The 24,522-nt window shown below is 39.0% G+C and overlaps 2 protein-coding genes across 2 annotated transcripts; both read right to left on the reverse strand.

The window, feature by feature from the left end:
• Positions 1-2,300: 2,300 nt before the first annotated feature.
• LOC124286189 lies at positions 2,301-4,846 on the reverse strand. The gene is made up of 4 exons (XM_046722535.1): positions 4,742-4,846; positions 4,131-4,146; positions 3,613-3,723; positions 2,301-3,092 (listed from the first exon to the last, which is right to left on the reverse strand). The coding sequence occupies exons 1-4, from the start codon at positions 4,821-4,823 to the stop codon at positions 2,918-2,920; spliced, it is 384 nt and encodes a 127-aa protein (XP_046578491.1). The 5' UTR covers positions 4,824-4,846; the 3' UTR covers positions 2,301-2,917.
• Positions 4,847-5,503: 657 nt separating this feature from the next.
• Positions 5,504-9,025, reverse strand: LOC124286188 (neural cell adhesion molecule 2-like). Its single transcript, XM_046722534.1, has 4 exons — positions 8,856-9,025; positions 7,960-8,313; positions 7,072-7,371; positions 5,504-5,619 (listed from the first exon to the last, which is right to left on the reverse strand). The coding sequence occupies exons 1-4, from the start codon at positions 8,992-8,994 to the stop codon at positions 5,504-5,506; spliced, it is 909 nt and encodes a 302-aa protein (XP_046578490.1). The 5' UTR covers positions 8,995-9,025.
• Between the last annotated feature and the right edge of the window lie 15,497 nt (positions 9,026-24,522).

Genomic DNA, 24,522 nt, shown 5'->3' on the forward strand with positions numbered 1-24,522 from the left:
AATTCCAAACAGTCGTGGTGGCATAAGCTTTCTGTATCAGGGTTTCAAGTACATAGTGAAGAGAACTAGAAGCGCCAGCATACACTGGAAGTGCTGTTTGGCTCCTTGTCCAGCCACGATCAACACTGCCAACGACCTCATAACAACAGTCAACAACATCCACAATTATGAACCTGACCCCACCAAGATCGCTATCGACAAATTTGCAGTAAAAGGCAAGGTTAAGGTGGACTGCAGACCTGTCCATAAAATCTTAAACAATAATAGTATACCTGTGTTTATGTATCGAACATTTATTGATACTGAATGAAAAGGCATGTAAATTGATATTTTGTGATTCAGTTTGATGTTTGATGTTGTGGATATTTGAATAACATTTTGAGATGACGCCTAGTGACGTCTATTGCTATGCCAATCATCACGCTTGACTGCATCACACATTGTGATAAATAGGTGGCGGCAAAGTGAGGAGATCCCCCTGTGTCTGTGTGTATGAGAAAGAGACCCAAGGCAGGCACGTGTATAGACGGCTTCACAGCAGTGACCGCAATAACAAGAGACGCGACGAAAGTCCTGAAATATAGTTAGCATTCTAACTGCAGCTGAAGTATTCACTCCTTCATCTATACACAAACAGTCTGCTACACAAACAGTTGAAGAAATAGTCATGTACAATGTTTCATCTGTGAGCAGAAGAGTTCATCTGGCTCATAGTCATCGGTCCACCGCATCCTCTAGGACTGGCTATCGATTAGATCAAATCTCAAAACGCAGCCGCCTACAACATACAAAAACCCCAAACGCATCTAATGTACAGTAAACTTTTTACTGAAATGGAACTTTACGTTATCAACCATTAAAAGGTACTGCCCCAGGTCAAGACAATGCCAGTTATATCATACTAAAAACGCCCCTAAACCATTAACAAACCAACTACTAAACCTTTATAATACAGCTTGGATAAACAGTCAAATACCAAAAGCCTGGAAACACTCCCTTATCATACCCCTACACAAACAAGGCCAAGACGTAAACAAAGCCGAATCATATCGGCCAATATCTCTAACATCTAACATATGCAAAACCACAGAGCGTATGGTTAACAACCGCCTTACAGTATATCTTCAAACACAAAATCTATATAATACAGCTCAATCAGGCTTTCACAAAAATCGCTCCACCACAGATCATCTGGCACAAATCCATAACTCAATCAGAACTGCACAAAATACGAAAAAAATCAAAACTTGCAGTCTTTTTGTATTTCTCCAAGGCTTTTGATAAGCTCTTGAGACCGGGTGTCATTCAAACATTTAAAACCAAAAAAAGGGGTTTAAAAGGGGCACTTCTAAATTTTGTATCAGCCTTTCTCACAGACAGAGACTTTAAGGTCTCCATAGACCATCAAATCTCCGAATACTAAACACCAGAAAATGGCACACCCCAGGGAAGTATCATCTCACCCACTCTCTTCAGTGTTATGGTTGATGATATATCCAACAAACTCAGTAAAAACATAAACAAATCCCAGTTTGCCGATGTTGGAGCAATGTGGGTTAATGACAAAAATATACACAAAGCACAAAAATACATTCAAGCTGCACTTAACCATATTGAAAACTGCAACTATCCAACTATCTACCACTAAAACAACAACTGTAGTATTCAAAGCACAACATCGAAGAAAACAAAACGTATATCTTTATATTAACAAACAAACATTACCGCAATCAGATACAGTAAAATTTCTAGGTCTAATCCTTGACCAGCACTTAACATGGAACAAACACATTCAATTCATACAAGGAAAATGCAAGTCCGATCTCAATATTATTTAATACATATCACTGAGTAAATGGGGTAGCAACAAACGAACATTACTATATATATATTATACCACTATATAAAGCACTCATCAAACCTACATTACTCTATGGCTACGAAATATTTTAAGATATGGCACAAACACATAAAAACAAACTTAGTTCCATCCAATTCCAAGCACTCAAATGTATAACTGGAGCCTTGCCAGGAACATCCCTCCAAGCACTATTGGTAGAATGCGGGGAACGAGTACTCACTCTCGAATGGGAAAGTTGTACAATGAAATATGTAACTCGATCCATTAACAACCCAATTACAAACAAGACTGGAAACCGCTATACATCTCTTAAAAATAAAAATAAAATCATTATCAACAAAGGCAAATACCCAAAACCTTTTGACAAAAAATACAGGAAATTAATCAACAACTTGATTTATACACTACAGAATATAATACAAACCCATGCTGCAAATCTCTTCCTCCAGCATTACTGCCAAACATCCTGACCAACACAAAACTTACTGAACACAATAAACTTAATAAATCCACAGTGCAAGAATCCATACAACAAAATTACAACCCACAAGATAATCTTCACATCTATACTGACGGATTCATGAACCGAAATGGTAATGCTGGTTTTGGTATCTACATACCCCCAAAAAGCCTAAAACAATCCTATAATCTCCCAGCAAACTCCAATGTCTTCACAGCAGAACTGGCAGCCATAGATCAGGCATTGCAAACAACAAACAGTTGAAGAAATAGTTATGTACAATGTTTCATCTGTGAGCAGAAGTGTAGAAAGGAGGTGTTCATCTGGCTCGTAGTCATCTGATCACTGCATCCACTAGGGCTGGCTATCGATTTTGATCACGGAGATCGATCATCGTTAACATATTATCGATCTATTATCGAAAAATATCGGAGAAAAAACATTGAGCGAAAATGTATAAAAAATCTGAAAGAAATCAACATCAGTGGTGAGCGATGACATATGTAGGCCTACAGGATACAGAACTGTGGAAGTGTAAATCCTACTGGACAGATTCGTAGTCAACAATAGAATTTAGACCCGTGGACTGACTCAGACTAGAGGACATCTTCGTCATTGATTGCAGCATAGTGGCGTCCGTTGGTGTCATAGTTGCATACGGCGGTGTAATAGTGGTGCTCGGTGGTGTCAAAGTGGCGTTCGGTGGTGTCATAGTGGCGTTCGGTGGTGGCAGATTCTCTGTTGGCCACTCCTTGAAGGTAGGTGGCATGCCTTTTGTTTTAATAAAAGAAATGCCAAGTATTGGTAATAGAATATGAATCATACAAGACATGGGGAATTCTCTATATCTAACTTATTTCTCAAACCATATTGAAATGGGGTTAACATTAAAGTATCAACTTATATACCTCCGTAAAATATGGACCCCCCCCAAAACCCAAACCCCAAAAAAAAAAACCAAAAACAACCCCAACAACAAGAAGCAAACACAAAACAACAACAACAAAACTGGCGCCTACCACGCTCCTACCAAACTTGACATTGACATTGTAACGATCAGTCTTATCTATTTGAACTAACTTTAGCATGGTACTTTTTCTTGAATAATTGCTCTGATGTGTTTTTTTCGTAGCAATACTTCGGTTTCTTTGAATGTCAAGGGTCAATGGTTAAGTTATTCAAACCCCGTTTTAGCTTCATTATCGATTTTGCGAAAGATGAAAACGAGACATTCTTCATGTTTAGTGCAGGTAAATAATCAAGTGTCAGGGTAGGAATAGATCCACGATACCTCATGCCGGAGTGGGACAAGCTGACACCCTCGTCATGGACTCTAGCGTAGGGGGACTCACTGCTGACAAACGACACTCTGTTGTTCAGTACGGTCAGGTAGGCAGCATACCTGGAGATGACAAATGCATAAGTAAATAGAAATATTAAGTAGAAGTAATATCGTCGGATTATTTTTTACTCGCGCTATAACGAGGTGTGCTGCGCCACACTGACACTGTATATACGCAAATGCTTCCTTGTTTTAAAATACAGTTGTATTTTGCGAGTTAGTGTTTTATGGTTATTCAGAACCAACTTCCGGAAAGAAGTACTTCCTCATCCAGCGAATAGTTTCAGTAAATGTCGGTGCGTTTTAAAACATTCTAAGCCGAATATCCATCAATATGTTTTATAGTTATGAAACATGTTTAACCAATTAGAAATATACATTGTCTAGACGTATGTTTTTAAGAATGAACAGATGACCCTAAAAAGAAGTACATTTGGTTTACTCTGTTTTAATGAGTGTATATTTACCTTAATTTCCGAAGTTCTGAAAAAGCAAAAGAAACGAGACCATTACCGATTGTTACACAGTGATACAAAGTCCAATATGTACAGTCATCAAGTACGACTTCTATTCACGCATTTCTATGATAACGTCATCCTCAAACGTACACACCTGTGAAGATCCGGGTTAGAACTGATCTTCAACAACCCATGCTTGTCGTAAAAGGCGACTAACGGGAGCGGATGGTCAGGCTCGCTGTATTGGTTGACACATGTCATCGTATCCCGATTGCGTAGATCGATGCTCATGTTGTTGATCCCTGGATTTTCTGGTCCAGACTCGACTATTTACAGACCGCCGCCATATGGCTGGAATATGTCGCTGAGTGCGGCGTTAAACAACCAACCAACCAACCAACCAACCAACGAATCAACCGTTCGCTGCACTGGCGGATCCAGGGTTTGGGGTGGGGGTAGGGGTTTGGGGGGTCCCCCCCCCCCTTTGACTAAAGATCAAATTGAAGATTTTTTTTTGCGTTGGCGGAGCCATTGGGGGGTCGGGAACCCCTTCCTTTCAAAATTCCTGGATCAGCCCATGCCCCGTAACTTTGCAGCTTCCTCCAGTGCAACCAGCTTACCTCTCCGTCTTCGGCATCTACGTATCACACAGACAAGGAGAGACACAGCCAGGACCAGGAGAGCAGAGGGCGCTGCATACATGACGAGGGATACTTGGGGTCCGTCATCTGTAACTAGTGATGGGTACACGGTATCAGATATACAGTCAAACATCGTTGTATTTGAAGGAATCTACGTAAATACTTCGAGTTATCTGAGGTTCGACACAATGAATGAAAATTAAAGGGAGACAACTGTACGTTCAGTACATCAAAGTTTGACAACGATGTGTTGAAATGCCATTATTTGTAAGCAGCGTTATAATCTTTAATGTTGTATGGAAAAAGATAATTATTTTTGTACTGCATTGAGGATGCCCGTGACTCATTTACTCATAAGGCTTTCCTTTCACTCTGTTGTTGAAGTGCAATGTTCATGGCGAGGGTGTAGTGAGTTGGGTTTTACCCCGCTTTTAGCAATATTCCAACAACATCATGGGGCACACCAGAAATGGGCTTGACACATTGTATCCATGTGGGGAATCGAACCGGGGTCTTCAACGTCTCGAGTGAACGTTTTAACCACTGTGTTACCCCACCGCCCCCAATGTGAGCATGTAATATGAATTTACATTGTATGTCTAACGTCAGGTTCCGTGATGCACCCCCATGTGTGTTGTTGACGTGACATGTGTACAGTCCAGACACAGATACATCTACAGCTGGTATAGACAACACAGCCTCCCCCTGTCCTGTAATCACCGTCTGTCTGGAGATGTCCCACTAGGTTACAGTACAGGCAGGGTTACAGTCAGCAGAACATCTCAATGTTACAGGTTTCCCTTCTTCTACCTCCAGCTTGTCACTTGTGCCGTCAAACTGTATCTGGTCAGGTCCATCTGGAAGGCACAAAGAGCTATGGTCAGTACTTCTACGTTGTAACACAAGCAAACAACGGAAGATGTACTACATGCATTAGTTGATCCTACTGATTCTGAATACTGCCCAATACACATGTGTAAATAGCAAGTTGCATCTGATTGTTTGAAAGTAACAGGTTACTTTTATCTTGATAACGGTGTAAGGATATACCTCGAATAGTCGCTCTATGCATTAAATAAGAAGTTGTCATCCATAAATTTGTATGCTTCATTTTATGTTGCATCTGTGTTTCTGTGATGTACAAAGTGGTGGAGGTGGGTGGGTGCAGGGATGACCTTGGGGATAGTGAGGGGAAACACATGTAACTTCCCCGATCATTTGGCGTCAATGTTAAAGGAACACGATATGATTCAATACTGAAGTTATACGCAGTTGGAATGATAGCTGCATCAACTGCAACATTGATCATCACAGTCAACCCATCTTACGCCAGAATAATGACTTTGAATAATTACGGTTAATTAATACAAAGCCAGGTAAGACGTCCAATTGACCATAAGGCAATAGTTGAACCTTGAGTAATAAACTGAACGTTGAAATGTATTGTGTCAGTGCCAGCTGAACGCCGCCAAGTTACATACAAACGTCGAACAAAGGACACGGAGTCATTACTTCCGGTAGGTGTCATTGGCGTCACATATTCAGTGACAGTTCAGGTCTTCTTTCAGGTCGTATTGTGTGTCGCGTCGGGGAAGATTTATAATAGACCACCTAGGTACCCTCAGAAGGTAAATGAAAAGAAAAGTTAATGAGAGAAGAAAGTTTTGTCTTGTTTTAACGCCTATGTACATTACAATCCTAAGTAGAATATACTCTAAATTTACACTTTTTTCACCTGGAATATCAACAAGTGTCGTATGTATTCCAGGAAGCCATCAGTATATTACTCTTTAAAAAAGTTTTGAAAACAGCGTGTCCTTATCAGTTCCTTATATGGATACTGCTATCACGTTAAAACAACATCGACACTTATATATTAGTTCTAAGGTAACCAGTTAAAACCCCTTTGGTTTAGTAAACGACCACCGCTCAGCAATGTTTATTTGAAATATCCTGAAACTTTGGCACGCGTGGTTGTTGGTGAGTCCGTTTTTTCGTAATATTTTAGATAACCTTGTGTTGACCTTTGTGTATCACCGTGCATTTACATTCTCTAAAATATGCATTTTTGACGCTCGAATTGCGAGACATAAACATACACTGATGCATTCGTCTCCGTATCATCAGATCCATTCAATATAATTATATATGTATTGTTAGTTTTGAGTGCTCAGTGCTCGCCTTTGCTCATATTTAAAACACATATCCAGGCGAATAACAATGACAAATTTCTTAGGTATTCGTGTATTAGTTTCAAACATAAGATATACGAGGGTCTTATACCGTAAACAAGGTAAGTTCTTACTCACAGAGAACATCCAGTACATGTCCGTGACTCCAGTCAGACTCCAGCCCCTCCTCCACGGCCTGGCAGCTGTAGATGTCTCCATGGTTCTCTCTGCTGATGTGGGTTATTGTCAGGTCATCTCCACCTGTAGGAGACTCATCACCAGATTCTAGCAGGGTCCTGTCCCTCCTCCAGATATAGGTCATGGTCAGTGGGGGATGGTCCGGGGGCAGACTCCGGGAGGAGGAGGAGCATGTCAGGGTGACATTCTCACCTGATACAGGTGAGACAGGTCCGGTGATGGTAGGTGTGGTTGGCTCCTCTGTGAACAAATATTAAGATATGAATCCATTGAGACCATAATGCTAATATCAATAAAGAAGATTTTACTAAATGTTTTGACATTTTTATTAATGAACTATTTACCGTTTTTGTCAATAATGTAAACCAGCGACTCGCTAATACTCCGAATTGTGTTTGTTACTAGTTACTACACAACTACTTCCTCCTTGGTGAGTGAGTGAGTGGTTGGTTGGATTGTTGTTTAACGCCGCACTGACCAATATTCCAGCTATATGGTGGCGGTCTGTAAATAATCCAGTCTGGACCAGACAATCCAGTGATCAGCATCATGAGCATCAATCTACGCAATTGGGATACGATGACATGTGTCAACCAAGTCAGCTGGCCTGACCACCCGATCCCGTTAGTTGCATGGGTTACTGAAGACCAATTCTGTGAGTGAGTAGGCTTTCCATGTTAAACTGCAAAATACTGTCTTTGACGACTAGCGCACAAGCACACGCATGCGCACGCACACACATATGTATTTGTATATGGTTAATTACATGTTAGTTTAGGCGCATTCACATATTTATGCATAGTTCTGTTAACCCCAGTCAGTACTCACGTGCTACAACGAGGACCTGTCTACATCCAGTAACTGTCTGGTTATTGCTTCCTTGACAGTAGTAAGTACCAGCGTCCTGTACAGTAACATTGTAGATGGTAAACCTCAGCTGTCCTGTCTGTGATAGTGAGTCCTCCCCGGTGTATCTCATCCTGGTCGTGTAGCCGGTGTGACTGCTGTTGAGTACCACTACACGGTGTGACTTAGGCAGGACCAGTAACAGTCTCACAGCTACCGAATCATTCACCAATACGTCATATGGGAAGCTGACATTCGCTGGGTTCATGGTTATGATAACATCGTCGCCGACACGTGTAACAGTGTGTGGGTATCCAGTTGTCAAGGAGGCTAGTGCTGTATACGAAAAGGTAATTAAAATCAGAACTCGATAATACTAGATACTAGGGTGTTGCGATACGCGAATGTATCGATACATCGATACATTTTTACTGACGATACGATACGCGATACATGCTTGCGTGTATCGATTCCTATTTTAAAACTTTATCGATTCAAATTTTTATGCTATATCCATCTCTGTCAAAGTCTTGATAGTAAAATTATACCAGATGGCTCCGATAAATAGATGTAGCTAGCTTTACTTAAAAAATAAGTTGGAAACTAACAGCTTTTGTGATTGGCTAGACTATTTTGATGGACCAATCAGCGAGCGCGTACGTTGCCGGTAAGGTAATGCTATGAAAAGGCGCGATAATTATGTATCGCGATACGTATCGTATCGTGACCTTAAAATCGTGATACGTATCGTATCGTGAGATTGGTGTATCGTGACACCCCTACTAGATACACTTGTTAAACAGTGCGAAAGATTAAACCGAAAAGCAACTTAACCACAGATTCAAAATATATTTCAGTTTTCGAAGATAGATACATACCACACCCATATAGTGCTACGGTCACAGTGAAATCCAGAAACATAGTCACCAGTGTGGTGAGTAGAAACTGACAGATGCAGTTTCTGAAAAAAGGCGTCACATAATGTAGTTTCACTGGATAATATTTCCCTATAAACATTTCCCGGTGAACCTTACGTTGTGCTACGATATTGCACTGTGAACATATACTCTTTTTGTGAATATGTCCCCCATCAAAGCCCACATGGGTACAGTTTATGAAGCCCATTTTCTGGTGATCACCTACTCAATCACCCGTTCACCCACTCACTCAATGACTCACTCACTCACACAGTGATTTACCCACTCACCCACCCATTCATTCCCCCCTCACTCACCCACTGATTAATCCACTCACTCAACCACTAATTTTACCCACTAACCCACTCACTCACTCACCCACCCACTTCAGTAACCCAGTCTTGTCGTAAGAGGCGACTAACGGGATCGGGTGGTCAGGCTCGCTGACTTGGTTGATACATGTCATCGATTCCCAAGTGCGTAGGTCGATGCTCATGCTGTTGATCACTGGCTTGTCTGGTCCAGAATCGATTATTTACAGACCGCCGCTATATAGCTTGAATATTGCTGGAGTGCGGCGTAAAACTAAACTCACTCCACTCACTCTGATTCACCCACTCACACATTCACCCACTCACTCACCCACTCATCTATTCACCCACTCAGTTACTCACTCACCCACGGATTCACCCACTCACCCACTTCAAATCCTCTCGAAAACGATCCGTTGCCATAGCATTTCCTCTTTCCATTGCATCCCGAAGCGTTATAAGCTATGAGAATAGGTTGTTTACGTGAACGAAAACTGAAGCACTTATGTTGACCGAGTAACCAGGTCAGTGCTCACGTTATTTGTTTAACGCTAATTTCAGTGTACACCAAACCTATGTTCTAACAACTGTTACGACGCCACTAATGATCTGTGTAATGTGACATAATGGGGAGTAAATGGTTTGACGAATTTACAAAGCAACTGCTCAATAAGAAATTCCGAGAAACGGCAATATTACAATATCTGCAGTACCGTTATCTAGTACTACAATATCTAGCCCTCAGATACAATAGATAGAAAGTAAAGCCAAGGAGACCTCATCGTTGCCTGCAACTATATTTTTAAATCTGTATTGATCTTTTGCAGATATTGTTTAACGGAGAAAATAAGACCATGATATTTCAGAAAATTTGTTTTTATGTCAAATTGTTTTAGAAACGTTTCAAATTGAAAGAAATTACCATTATTATCAATCAAGTCATTAATCCAGCGAACCCCGTGTTCATACCCATTCATTGTAGTAAACCCTTTACATTCTACCATAATATTTTGATTATACCATATACTTTCAGTAAGGATTTCATTATCACTATCTTTTTCAGAGTTTAATTCAAGTTGAGATTTAAAGTCCCACCACGCTAAACGACATCTTTGTAGTAATTATTTCTTATAAAAGGAAGTATTTTATCTCTCAAATATTGACAACTATACTCAAATATATTACCATAACCTATCTTTGGAAGATTCAGAATAAAAGGATTGATTACACCATTTAGCAGAGTGTGAAAGAAAGCGTCTTAGCATGGACAATTTTGCGATTGTATAATACCTTTATGTATACCAAGTGTATGAAATAATGCACGTTCGACCGCGCGAGACGGGCTAGATTTCTGACGGACGGTCCAGATTTTACATCTAGCCAGCCTGATGATCTGGTAAAACTTTTACATGTTTCATACATATTTTGGTGTGTGGTCTGGTTAAATCTATTTTGGGCTTGTAACATTTTGAAGTTACCAGCCCTGATGTCTGGCTGGGTTTTGGGCTTATTTCATACACTATCAGTATCACCTATGATATTAAAAACACACTATTTTGTACTTGGGTATACTACGCTCGAAACGAAGCACCCGGATACCGAACCCAGTCAGAGCGGGTGGGTGTGCACTCAAGTGTAGTGAGTGAGTGAGTTAAAATGTAAAGTCACTTTGGCAATATGTCAGCCATATCGTGACTAAATCAAGTTTTATATAAATGAAAGGTAAATTATAAAAAAACTTGTCTACGAAGGACAGTAAAACAACTAGATTATCACAGTTAGAAATTTAAAACTAGTAACTAAATATAAAACATTTTAACTATACATGACAATACAATATAAAAACAGGGTATAGATTGCCAACAACTGAAGGTAGATCACCATACTGGGGCCCTTTGGGACGTACAATACATTTGCTTCCTGCATGGACCCTATAGCAGGATGTACATCATCCCTTCAGTTGTTAACAATTTACACACATCTAGCCATACATTATAAATACACATATTCTACGATTAAAAAGTGGTGAGTTTAAATTTACTTTGAATGTTTTGGGACTTACGTACCCTCTCGGGAGGACAATCAGTTTACAGTATTTTTAACCGATGTCGGCCCGGGAAAGCGAAAATTTCAATATTCCCTATGCCCGGTAAAGCGAAAACCAAAGTTGTGCTAGAAGTGCCGGCAAAACGAATTGCTATGAAAACATCGGATTACCGTACTTCAGATTAGCGCGTGACCCCAATACTCGTTCTGTGAGCCGCTTAGCTGAGATGAAGTTTCAGTTGTTTCAAGTTTCAGACCCTACTTATCTATAGTTTTATTAATTCATGTAACGAATTAGTATCATTGTTAAAGGTCACATGCAACCAAAAAATCAAACATAATTAAAACACAATTATCACTTATTCATGACATATAATATACATTGCTGGTTATGAAAAAACATAAAAACAAAATTATAAGCGTACAATCGCAAATCAAAAGTGCAATATTGTGTACTTCGGTTTACTTCCCAAGAAACGAAGCAGCCGGGATACCAGACAGTCAGAGCGGGTGGGTGTGCACTCAAGTGTAACGGCTGGTTCATTTGCAGATGCCTTCACGGCTCATTGTGTGTATATATATAGAGATGTTGGGTTTTGTAAATACATGCTCATTTTTTGTGTAAAACATTTTGCAACCACAGACATCATAACATGTCATGTGTACAAGTATCACACCTGCCTGTCTGTGTAATTACATAATGTGACAGAGACCGAACTCGGGCCATAAATCAATGCGTTTTGTTTATGGTGTATAGCCTGATAGGTGTTAAGTTCAAATTGCATGTGGTCAGTGATTGAAATTGTGTATTGAATATTGTCATTAGCAGACGGGCAGGCAGACACATAGGTGCCAATAAAACAGACATTGAGTTTGTTGTCTGTGACAACGACATATCTATATCACAGTTAGAAATTCTGTCGACACCTAAATAATGACATTGCTTTTAAGTATCGAACTGAGAAAGCGACTCGGTAAGAAGAACGTGTGGTAAGATAGACAAATGAAATTATATAAACAGTTAAATCGGTAATCTACTGTAGTAACATATAAAAAGCTCGCGCCTGTGAAATATCAACAAAACATTAGAAACATATCTCACACCAAAGTCTTCACCGAATATTCACCGGACAACCCGCTTCCAAGCTCCGCGAACCTATTTCCCTGCTCATGTGCTATGAGCGCAGCCCAACTGTTGAAACCACTTCAATTCCCCAAGCGCTGGGGAAAGTTAGTGAATCGTTTGAACTACGATTTCGCGCGGTTTTTCATCGCGTTATATTTCAACTTTATAAGTTGAATTTGCATTTTTGATGATTTGTTTCGGTAAGTCCATACCGAAAGGTATCAGAATCTTCAAAGTTGTGTTTTACGTTGCATGTGACCTTTAAACGAACCTTACATGGCCGAATTTGTCAAAGTTTCGTCAACCTTTTCCATGTAAAATATCTACTCTTAAAATGTATCCAAGTTCATTTTAAGATTTTTTGTAAAGAATTTAATTGATGTATCATTAAGTCATCTTGTTGTATATTTTGTATGTACTCCTTTGTTATACTCATGTACCACTGATATCTGTTTTCAGGCGTGAGCGGGCATCTCATTGTTAACTATCTGAGGGAAGTTGACCTGTATCATAAATTGTAACTATGTAATGCGAATAACGAATTGAGTGCCTTTAAATTAAGTGTTATGACATTTTCTATTTTTAAATAACAATGTCATGAATAAATATGTTTTAAAGTAAAACTCATTTGGACTTTGTACTTAAAATGTTTATGAATGCAGACTTGATTTCGTCTCGGAATAATGCCCATGTGACGTAAAAGCATAAAAAGACGTATTTATTATCCCCTCAAAGGCTAGAAATCGCGACATTCCTCTCGATTGTTTGTTTTAAATGTTTTGACTGCATGATCCTACCAATCGTGTTATATGGTTTGCGAAGTGTGGGGACATTCAAATATAGACATTTTAGAAAATGTTCACAGGTTATTCATGAAATCTGTCCTGAAACTATGCAAGAGTACATCATTCTAAATGCTCTACGAAGAGACTGGACGAATTCCTATCTCTGTATATATTAAAAAGTGAATGATTTCAGTTTGGTTTAAACTTGCTACTAATGTTCATCAAAATAAAACGTCAGTCATAATTCACCAAGCTTGAAAATAATATGTATGCTTCACCATGGCTTGCTAATGTTAAACGTATTTATTAAATTTCTACCATAACTACGGTATCAGACGACTACTCACATTTCTTTGTTTTTCTTGTGTATTGAGAGTCCAGGGAACGCTAAATTCTGTGTTCACTGTAGCTTGACCGTTCCCGCGAAAGCGACACCTAAATGAGGAGGTTTGGTCCAGATTTCGCTTTCCCGGGCCATAACCCTTTAACCCCCCTTTGAGGATGCACTCAAGTCTAACGAAGTCTTTCATTGGCTGGTTCATTTGCCCATACGTTCAGCCGGCTCTTTGTTTATGGCGTATAAGCCCGATAGGTGTTAAGTTCAAAGTGGTCAATGATTGAAGTTGTGTAGTGTTATTAGCAGACAGGCAGACATAACAGACATTGAGTTTTGTCTATGACAATCAACATGGTGTTTTTTGTTTTATGTTGCTTTTTTATGTAACTAGTAGATTATTTACTTGTTTGTGTACACAACCAAGATTAGACTACTCCTGCTCACGACTTTATAATCCGGGCATGCGAACCTATTCACTGCGCATGCGTTATGAGCGCAGCATAGCTGTTGAAACCACTTTTCACCCCAGCGCTGCGGTGAAATTAGTGAATCGTTTGGGGTTGTTTCATCGCGTTATTTTTCAATTTTATAAGTTAATATTTGCATTTTTGATGCATTGCAGTTTCTGTAAGTCCATACCGAAAGGTATCAGAATCTGCAATGTTGTGTTTTGCGTTGCATGTGACCAGCAAATGCTTATATGTATTTCTTATGCAACAATGAAGTTCCGTTCGTATCCTCAAAACAGTGTCGGCCATAAGTTTAATACAGCCACTACTACTCCCCTAGCTGTAACTCGTGTTTGGTGATATAAAACATACACATGTTCTTTGTCATCATTCACTTCATGGACTGTTATATTAATGAATTTATAACAGATACCATTAGTGGTAACACCACTTAGATTACCTGACAAATGTTCCCATTTGGCATTTCTCGTGTCTGCAGTAAATACGTAACATTATAAAATAAGGTCTGATGCGACAAATGTATTACATGTTATGTAATATGCCCATGGAAGTGCAGGAAGAGGAATTATCACCTGAAAACAAACATCGATCAAAGGATTAACCGATAATACGCTGATTGATTGATTACTTTTATCTTGCACAGCGGATTTGTCAAAAGCTAGTGTTTATGTAATGCTGCGTTTACACTAGGCCACGATGGGGTACTAGTAGTATTCCCGGGAAGTAGAATTTGGTTGTTACAGTATAGTCTCCTTGATGTTGTGCCGGTGTTGTTATAAGGGATTAAGTCACTGGGTGCTGTGAAATTCTGAACTATGTTGTGGAATATGATTTCCAATTTGAGTTTACTCACTGAGATTATACTGATAATGATTAATGTGTTCACTCAATCAGTGTCATTCAGTACATACATGTCTTACATATTGTATAAATACCATCAAGTTACAATAGCTAGTATCATGGACAGTTAAGAGTTCAATTACAAGTTCCTTCCTACTTCACGTGGTGGTAGGTACTTGTGTCCTCAAGGATACATGTACAGAGTAAACAAGAGGATAAAATAAAATTCTTGTTAGTAGTATAATTTTATATCATTCGAGCCCTCATTTGAGGCTCTTACCTCAAAACATCATCCTTAAAGCTCATGCCAAGCTTGGTAGCCGCTTGAACTCAGGAGAGAATTAATAGATTTTGATCCAATTTTATATCAAGGTGTACTGACGGGCTTCCAATTGTTTGGGGAATTTGTGCTTATTTTAAGTTCACAGTGAAAATTGTTTTGCACATGTCAAACGTTTCAGTGCGAATACACAAGACAGAATTAATATATAAGATGTGTTGGGAGTATCCTCTAACGCCAGTCGAATTCAGTGACCTTCGGATTATTTGTTCAAGGTCACAGGGAGTATTCTTGCGATATCTCCAAAACTAATGGCTTGAATTTGTTCGCATTTTGTATCAAGGCATCCGATGACAGTTTCGGTAACTTTTGGATAATTTTCAGGGTCTCACAGAGGATTATTTCGACATTCAGATACGGACATGTGGCGGGGGTAATAGTTGTGTTTGTGACAAACGCGTTTTCATTACGGATTTTCAAATTTTGTAAGCAAATGGTGTCTATCATTTTATGTTAATTCTACCAGCTGTGAAATTATTCGTGACACGTCTTTAAAATGCCAGAGAGTATTTGTGCATGTTTCGAATATTAAAGTTAATTGTTTTTCATTATGGAGTAATTTCCAATGTTGACGCAAGGACATATTTTACGAGCAATAGCTTTCAATAATTTTATGTTATTTCTATTACATTTTGAAGTTCTTTATAGCATATCCAAAACTAACAGGATATTGTTTGTTTACGCTTTGAAAAGTACGCTTATTCTTCTTCCTTTTCGAATTATTTTCAATGTTGACGCAATGACATATTTTAAGTTAATTTGATGTTTTGACCATATATGTGATTTATTATGATTTATGTTTCGATCATACATTCATATATTGCGCTGTCACAGTTTAACCTGGTTCGTATTATTTTCTTCATCATATTTCCACTTATTATTGTATTTTTATGAGAGGGAAGTTTATGTTACATTTGCTAGGGACATCATGAGTAGCTGGCGCCTGGTTATTCCATGCCACATAGCAGTTAATCTGTCTACTCATTTGTTGTATTTGATTGATGCATTTAAAACAAAATGTAGAAATGCTAGTGAATCGCACCATTTGCTTCAAGGAATCGATCATATGTGTTCGTTATCAAAGTAAAGTCAAACTTCTTTCTGTAAGGCATACAATGTAAGTTGACACCTTAATTTTAATGGGTAGATTCACCGCTCAAATACAACAAAGAAATCAACGGGTGTCATTATCCTCAAAGAACGAAAATAACAAAAATGCTTATAACCTACGAGGGCAAATTTGTTTTCATACGATATGCACCAGGTAAAATATCACTTTGTCATGGTGACATGACATCATGAACAATGTTATGACGTCACGTTGCTTCTAAGAAGCCCCTCCTAAATACAACGATGACGGGAGCCTGCCTTTGTTGGAAAGTAGATTATAGCGTAATTTCCTCAATTAAAGACTTCGGTAATAAATACAAAATTATATTCGTGACCATATCATACTATGCTAACGACCTAAATATCGACATATCCCTTCTCTGGTTCCGAAAATACCAAGATTTAGGCAGTTGTGTTGTAAACATGATATGACAAGGGCACTCATATATATCTCCTGTAAAGTCCCCTATATTCCAACCATGAAAATGTTGTGAAATAATGTCTGATAAAACTAACCGACGTCCCAATAGTGTCAATAGATTTTAGAAATCTATTACAAAAATGCACAGTCTCACTACCTTTTGATAAATGACAAAGGCTCATTCAATCATATTAAAAGGTTTTCAGGCTTGAAGGACGAAGCTCATTAAAACCTATCAGCAGCTCCTTTTAAGAGGCTGATAAAAGGTTCGAAAATGAGGGTCATAAATACATGAAAGTTTTATTGTTGTATGTTAGATATACCCGTTAGACCTAGCCCCTCCACATGTATTTGAGATATAACCGTTAGAACACACCACCCAACCCGACATAACCCCATCCCACCATAGCCCCATCCCACCACCCCACCCCTATACATGTATTTAAGTTTGTTTGTTTGAACATACATGTATTTCATTCATTTAGTATTGAAAGGGATTGGGCTCAAGTTATTCAACTTATTAAAGCCCGCTTTCGACAATAACATGGAAAAGTACATGTAATGAACAATGAACAGAGGCAAGACATATTAAACATTAATTGAAACGCTTACTACGTTCAATGAATTTATGGACTTGACTAAAATAGTTTCATTTATATTTTGTGGCAGACTGAGGCTGCTGTACAGAATGGTGTTTATATCTAAGCTAACCTTAAGGATTTCAAAGCCTTGTATCAAATCAAACTGGCAGCTGACATACTTTGGACAAATTAGAAAGAAATGATTGGCATCTTCCACAAGAGCACCACAATGGTAATCTTTACTTTCAGATAAATTGACACGAAAAAGATCAGCATTTAAAGAACTACATGAATGTTTTAACTTAGTGTGTAGAATATTCATCTTCCTTTCACCAAACAGAAAATCTTTAGAAATTTTATCATTTTTTCAGATAATTGAAAAATTAAATGATGGAAATGAATTGGTACATTCTATTGTGGAGGAGTAATTATTCCAAATAACCCCAATCATACATAAGAATTGTATGGCCACTATCATGTATTAAGAAATAGTTTGAGTAGATAAGTGTATAAGTGTATAAAATAAATAGAGGTTTGCATGTTAACAATTTTGTAAAATGTTCAAAGTTCCTAATGTGTATGTCTAATCTTTAGGTAATTAACCATTTTTACTATACAAATTAGCTCTTAGAGCGAATTTTTGGCAGACAGGTTGCAATGTTTGCTGCTTCAAGCTGAACCATTTAAAGTTTATCACAAATATCTGCGGGATAATAATCTATTATCCCAGACCCCAGAAGCATATTCTAAGATAGGTCTAGCATACATTTCATAATGCTTGATAGAATATTCCCAGTAGGATGTACTTTAGCTACCGTAATGAGGAAACTATTTTAGTGGCCTTTTCTTGTACAGCAGTTACATGATGAGACCACTTTGTATTGTCCGATAAGTTAACACTAAGATATTTATGTTGATGTACACACTTCAATGTTCATTACTGAAGAAAAGTCTGGAACTTTGGCCTATGTCCATGGTTGAAAAGCATAAATTTAGGGTTACACGTAACTAACCGCTTTTCTTCCCATTTATTCAATTGGGCTAAATCATAATTGAGAGTTGCTTCTGTGAATTTTACATGTTTTCCCGCAACACCGATTGATGTGTCATCGGGCAACATTATTGTAATATTTTGTAAATTTCCAGGTAAATTATTGATATATACAAGGAACACAAATTAACTAAGGACAGACTCTTGAGGAACCCCTGCAGTAACATTTATTTTTTTGGATAATGTTAGATTAACAGAGACACTGTCGTCTATCAGATAGATAGTTAGTTAACCAACTAAGTACGTTTCCACGAACACACATTTAGTTTCTTTTGACAATGTTAGATTAACAGAGACACTGTCGTCTGTCAGATAGATAGTTAGTTTACCAACGAAGTACGTTTCCACGAACACCATACTTTTCTAATTTGTGCCATAAACCTTTATGCCAAGCTCTGTAAAAAGCTTTTGAAAGGTGTTGATTTCTAGGACTGAGCACATATATTATGATAAATGTCTATGTGTTTAGATGAAGTAGAATGACAAGCAGTAAACCTGACTGGAATTTGCTAAAAATGCTATGTTCGTGGAAATGGTCGTGCACATGCTTTACCATTATTCTTTCAAGGATTTCCCCCAGGATAGATAATAAACTAATAGGTCTGTAATTAGTTGTGAGGGATGTATCTCCTTTTTTCAAAATAGGAGTAACATTACCCATTTCCACATTGTAGGAAATACAGTCACTCAGTGATATATTATACAGCAAACAAAGAGGTTCAGCTATAGATGTACAAATTCGTTTTAACACTCTCATGTTAATGTCATCAGGTCCACTAGATTTGTTTGCGGGTAAGGAGTGAATCATATCAGTTACCTCCTTTTCGGTTACAATGACATTTGTTATACTGTTAAGACAGTGATGGCTAACATGTGGCCATGTCTTGCCGCCATCATTAACATTTGAAACAGATACACAATATTCATTTAATGTTTGAGCTTTATCAAATTTGTAAAAGCTGAAGGTATCCCAGAATCATCAGTTTCAAGAGGGGGAATGGGTCCCGATGAAGTAGTACCTTTCAACAAAAATTAAAGATCATCCAGTAACCACCTGCTTGAGTAGACTGAGGAAATAAATGGTCATCAAAATTAGGTTAAACTTTTTTCCTCGGCTATTCTTTTCAGATTATTTACTTTATTCCTTTGCTTTTTGTATTCAAGTAGCTCAGAAGTATTCAGAGACCGAAATGCATTTTCCCTTAGACGTTCTCTTTTCTTTTAAGTATGTAACGAGGGGCGTTGAAAAAGTAGTCAGCCTAACTATATTCTCGATGTCTAATGTTTGAAAAGCTTCCATTTTAAAAGAATCATTAGCAAATTCATATCGAAAATTTCATGTGGGTAATGTGGGTACTATCCCCGATCATGGGTCACTATCGTACTTTCCGATACTTTTCAACTCCTGGGGACCATACAGCCATGCTGCCTGTTAGGCGCAATGAACTAAACACTCACAATGCCAGCACATCCTCACGGGTACCCATTTTACAGCTGGGTGTCTATCTAAGTGTTTTGTCAAATGATACTACGCAAATGTGCCCACCTCGGGACCTGATCCTAGATGCCTCCACCGGGAATCGCACCCGGGCCGTCAACGTAATAGGCAGACGCCTTACCACTGCACAATTGAGCTACCTCTTGGATAATGGTATGCCCTGAGATAATATCATATAAAATATGTTCAGTATAGTATTGGATGACTTCCCGTCATCATCAACATTCAAAGATTTGGATTGTTTGATTTATGTTTAGACGGGGACTGTTTTCAAGGACACCAACATTTTAATTTTTCACAAACATTGTGTCCAGATATACAATATATTGAGAGCTGACACTTGTGTGACCATTCAGTATTTAGTTTGAACCCTTGACATCATGTATGAATAAGTGAAAACATTAGGATAAGCTATGTCCTTATGATGACGTCAACTGAAACGGGGTGGGTAGTGACTCCAAAACAAGCTCTTTCAGTAAACATGAAGAAGGAGTCACTTGAACAAGAGATTGCAGTTTCAAATTGCTTTTTGTGCAGTTTAATATCTACGTTTGATTCAAGCGGACTTTCACCAACATACAAAATGTTTCCTGCATATTTTGCTTCAATTAGTGTAGGAAGAATCCCGACAATACACCTTCAAATCAAAATCAAAATCTATTAATTCTTTCCTGAGTTTGCGGCTACCAAGCTTGGCATGTGCAAAACTGTTACACCTTCGCTGTGACCACTAAATTCAACTGGTGTCGGTAAATCTCGTCAATAAACCTTGAGTACCAAATTTGAACAAAATCCATCATTTCTTTTTCGAGTTCTTTCAGTAAACAGAAGGGGGTAGAGTCATTTGAACAAGGGGCGGTGGGGTAGCCTAGTGGTCAAAGCGTTCGCTCGTGACGCCGAAGACCCGGGTTCGATTCCCCACATGGGTACAATGTGTGAAGCCCATTTCTGGTGTCCCCGCCGTGATATTGCTGGAATATTGCTAAAAGCGGTGTAAAACTAAACTCACTCACTCATTTGAACAAGCGATTGTAGTTTCAAATTGCTTTTATGTGCAGTTTAACATCTAAGCAGATCGATGCTCATGCTGTTGATCACTGGATTGTATGGTCCAGACTCGATTATTTACAGACCGCCTCCATATAGCTGGAATATTGCTGAGTGCGACGTAAAACTAAACTCACTCACTCACTTATATTGGCAAAACCCTCAGATTGTTGCTGTGACCTTGCAAATTATCTCAAGGTCACTCAATATAACTGGTGTCGGTGAATCTCGCCAATACACCTTGGTACCAAATATGAACAAAATCCATCATTTCTTTCTTGAGTTATCGTTTTAACAAGCTTATATGATGTATGAAATGCAAAGAATAACAAACACACGCGTATATACGAGTGATTAAAACTGTTATTACAATTTACGTAGATATTTATTACATTTTACCGCAACTAAAATTATTACAAGTTACGTCAATTTTATTACAACAATTTACGTTTTATTACAATTTACGTCAAATTTATTACAATTTGCTGCAAGTATTACAAGTTGCGTTTTATTACAAGTTACGTCGTAACAAAAGTGCTTGAAGGCTCTGGATTTTCTGAAAGTCGTTTCAAATACTGAGTGGGGAGGGGATCAGACTACCCTCCTTTGCTTGTACAGATCACCAATTCGCTATAAACAAGATTAAGGCTCCACATTGTCCAATTTAGAAAAAAATTACATTCTATCCGCAACCAAGGCCTTAGGCTCAGTCTGCGAGCTTTTAGGACCTCCCCGATACACAGTCTTTTACGGAGGCTAACGAACCTCCCCTTGAACAACGCCGCATTAAGCTTTCACTCCAGTATAACTAAATTACGTTCAAATCAGTCCCATTCAAGCATACAATTGTGTTTTCAACCATCTCTATGACAACCTGTTTCTCCCAAGAAGGTTCCAGCACTTGTAATCAGAATTCAACCACATATACCTTCAGCTAACATTGGTCTTAATATCATTGCACCTTACCGACTTCTGTCTTCCCCACCGTGGCAGATAGTAAAACCACACGTGAATCTTACCCTCACCAAACTCAAAAGTCAGAAACAAATCCTTTGACCTTCCAACAGGAATACAACCAATTGCGTTCCAGGTATAACACCCATAGATCCATTTTTACGGACGGATCCAAGGATGATGGCAAACTTGCCAGTGCCACAATTATTTGATCAAAAACTGTCTCCTCAAAAATTATAATCTCGTGGCCTCGACTTATTATCTCGTGGCCATGACTTATTATCTCGTGGCCTCGACTTAGTATCTCGTGGCCACGACTTATTATCTCGTGGCCACGACTTATTATCCAACGCCGTATTATCTCGTGACCACGACTTATTATCTCGTGGCCACGACTTATTATCCAACGCCTTATTATCTCGTGGCCACGACTTATTATCCAACGCCTTATTATCTCGTGGCCTCGACTTATTATCTCGTGGCCACGACTTATTATCTCGTGGCCACGACTTATTATCTCGTGGCCACGACTTATTTTCCAACGCCTTATTATCTCGTGGCCTCGACTTATTATCTCGTGGCCACGACTTATTATCTCGTGGCCACGACTTATTATCTCGTGGCCACGACTTATTATTATCTCGTGGCCACGACTTATTATCTCGTGGCCACGACTTATTATCTCGTGGCCACGACTTATTATCTCGTGGCCACGCCTTATTATCTCGTGGCCTCGACTTATTATCTCGTGGCCACGCCTTATTATCTCGTGGCCTCGTGGCTTAAATTGTTTATAGTGCAGTTAAGCTGTACTGTTAGGAATACGGGGCCTAGTAAAGAAAGAAAAGTGGTTTAATGGGGTGGGGTGGGTGTGTGTGTGTGGTGGGGGTGTAGGCGGACATGGCTCTCTTACATTGGAATTGCAACGGCCTCCGAGCAAACGGGCATGAGCTTAAGGCCCTCATCGCCCAAAACAAAATCTCTCCCCAACTAATATTCTTACAAGAAACCAAATTATCACCCAAACATGCCTTCAAAATCCCAGGCTACCATTACATCCGGAAAGATAGACCTCGGCCAGTAAATATCCCAGGACCCCCAGCCGGGGGCCTGGGGATCTACATATCAGATAAACTAAATTACTCAGAACTCGACATTCCAACCACTAACTTAGAAGTCCTGGCTATCAAAACAACAATCAATAATAAATTATTAACCTTTATAAACGTCTACAGAAGACCTTCTATTAAACTTACATCTCAAGATTTGGACAGTATATCAAAATTTATAACGCCCAATACATTTATCCTCAGAGACCTTAACTCTCATCATCCAATATGGGGCACCAACCTTACACCGACTATAACGGCATTCGTCTATCCAACTGGCTAGACGATAATAACCTAATTACACTAAATGACAATCAGCCCACTAGATCCCCCTTATCCCGCCTACAATCACCAACAGCCATTGACCTAGCAATCACCACACCCACATTATCTAAATCTTGTTTATGGGAGGTCCATACACAGACACCTGGGGCAGTGACCACTGCCCCATCAAAATCTCCATATCTACCCTGCTTGCACCCCAAACACAAACCAACCACAACACTACCCCCACCCCTCCCACAGAACTCAAATATAACCTACACAAAGCAGATTGGAACAAATTTTCCAAACTATGCAAACAAGTCGACTCATCTAACATAAACAATACTGATACAGAAATATTCAACACTTCTCTCACCAACACCATCATCGACATAACAAATAAATGCATACCAACTTTTCGGACTAACCCTGCACTAAAAACAGTCCCATGGTGGAGCCAAGAAATTGTTAACGCCAGAAAGGCAAGAAAAAAGGCCCTCAACCAGTCTAAGAGGGACCGGTCAAAATTACATTTAGCTAAAAAAGACTCAGAAATAACACTAAACAACTCACCAGGGCAGCAAAAAAGTATCATTGGAGGACATTTTGCTCAACCCTGAGGCTAAATCAACACAACTCCAGGAAAATGTGGAAAAAATTTAAAGCTATTCAGGGAAATTCCAAAACAATAATTCAACCAAACCTTCCGAACCTCTCCACAAATAAAGAAAAAGCCAACACAGTTGCTGCCCACTTCTCGGAAACTAGCAGCTCCACCAACTACCCACCACTCTTTCAAAACACCATTAAAAATCTACCCCCATACTCACCTGAGCCGCCACGCACACATCTACCCATAAACAAAATTATCAACATTCATGAACTCAAAGCAGCACTCAAACATAAAACACAGCCTCAGCCCCTGGTCCAGACAACATCACATACACCATACTTAACCAACTACCACCAAACATGCTCAACCTTACACTCACATTATTCAACCAAATCTGGACCACAGGTAACATACCCTCTACTTGGAAAACAGCCAAGGTGGTGCCAATCCTAAAGCCAGGGAAACCCATTAACTCCCCAGACTCATTCCGGCCAATCTCACTAACTTCCCACCTATGCAAAACTTTAGAGAGTCTATAGTAAACAATAGACTAAAACACCAAATTTTAACTCATAATCTAATCAAAGCAGGACCAGGCGGCTTCACACCAAATCGACAAACTCTAGATCACATTTAACATTTGGAACAAGATATAAAGGTAGCGCAGACACAAAAACAGCACACGCTGGCCATTTTTATAGACTTAAGCAAAGCTTTCGACATGG

The sequence above is a fragment of the Haliotis rubra genome, unplaced genomic scaffold, assembly GCF_003918875.1.
Source record: "Haliotis rubra isolate DU_JTF1 unplaced genomic scaffold, ASM391887v1 Scf378, whole genome shotgun sequence".
Taxonomy (NCBI): domain Eukaryota; kingdom Metazoa; phylum Mollusca; class Gastropoda; order Lepetellida; family Haliotidae; genus Haliotis; species Haliotis rubra.

Bases quoted from the DNA above. Each gene is read 5' to 3' on its own strand.
- LOC124286189 (XM_046722535.1), bottom strand. From the start codon at position 4,823: ATGTATGCAGCGCCCTCTGCTCTCCTGGTCCTGGCTGTGTCTCTCCTT. The intron at 3,093-3,612 runs GTATCGTGGATC...TTAAAACAAAAG, and splicing joins TTGTCCCACTCCGGCATGAG to GCATGCCACCTACCTTCAAG.
- LOC124286188 (XM_046722534.1), bottom strand. From the start codon at position 8,994: ATGTTTATAGGGAAATATTATCCAGTGAAACTACATTATGTGACGCCT. The intron at 7,372-7,959 runs GTGAGTACTGAC...ATTTGTTCACAG, and splicing joins ACAGGTCCTCGTTGTAGCAC to AGGAGCCAACCACACCTACC. The intron at 5,620-7,071 runs GTGAGTAAGAAC...TGTGCCTTCCAG, and splicing joins ACATGTACTGGATGTTCTCT to ATGGACCTGACCAGATACAG.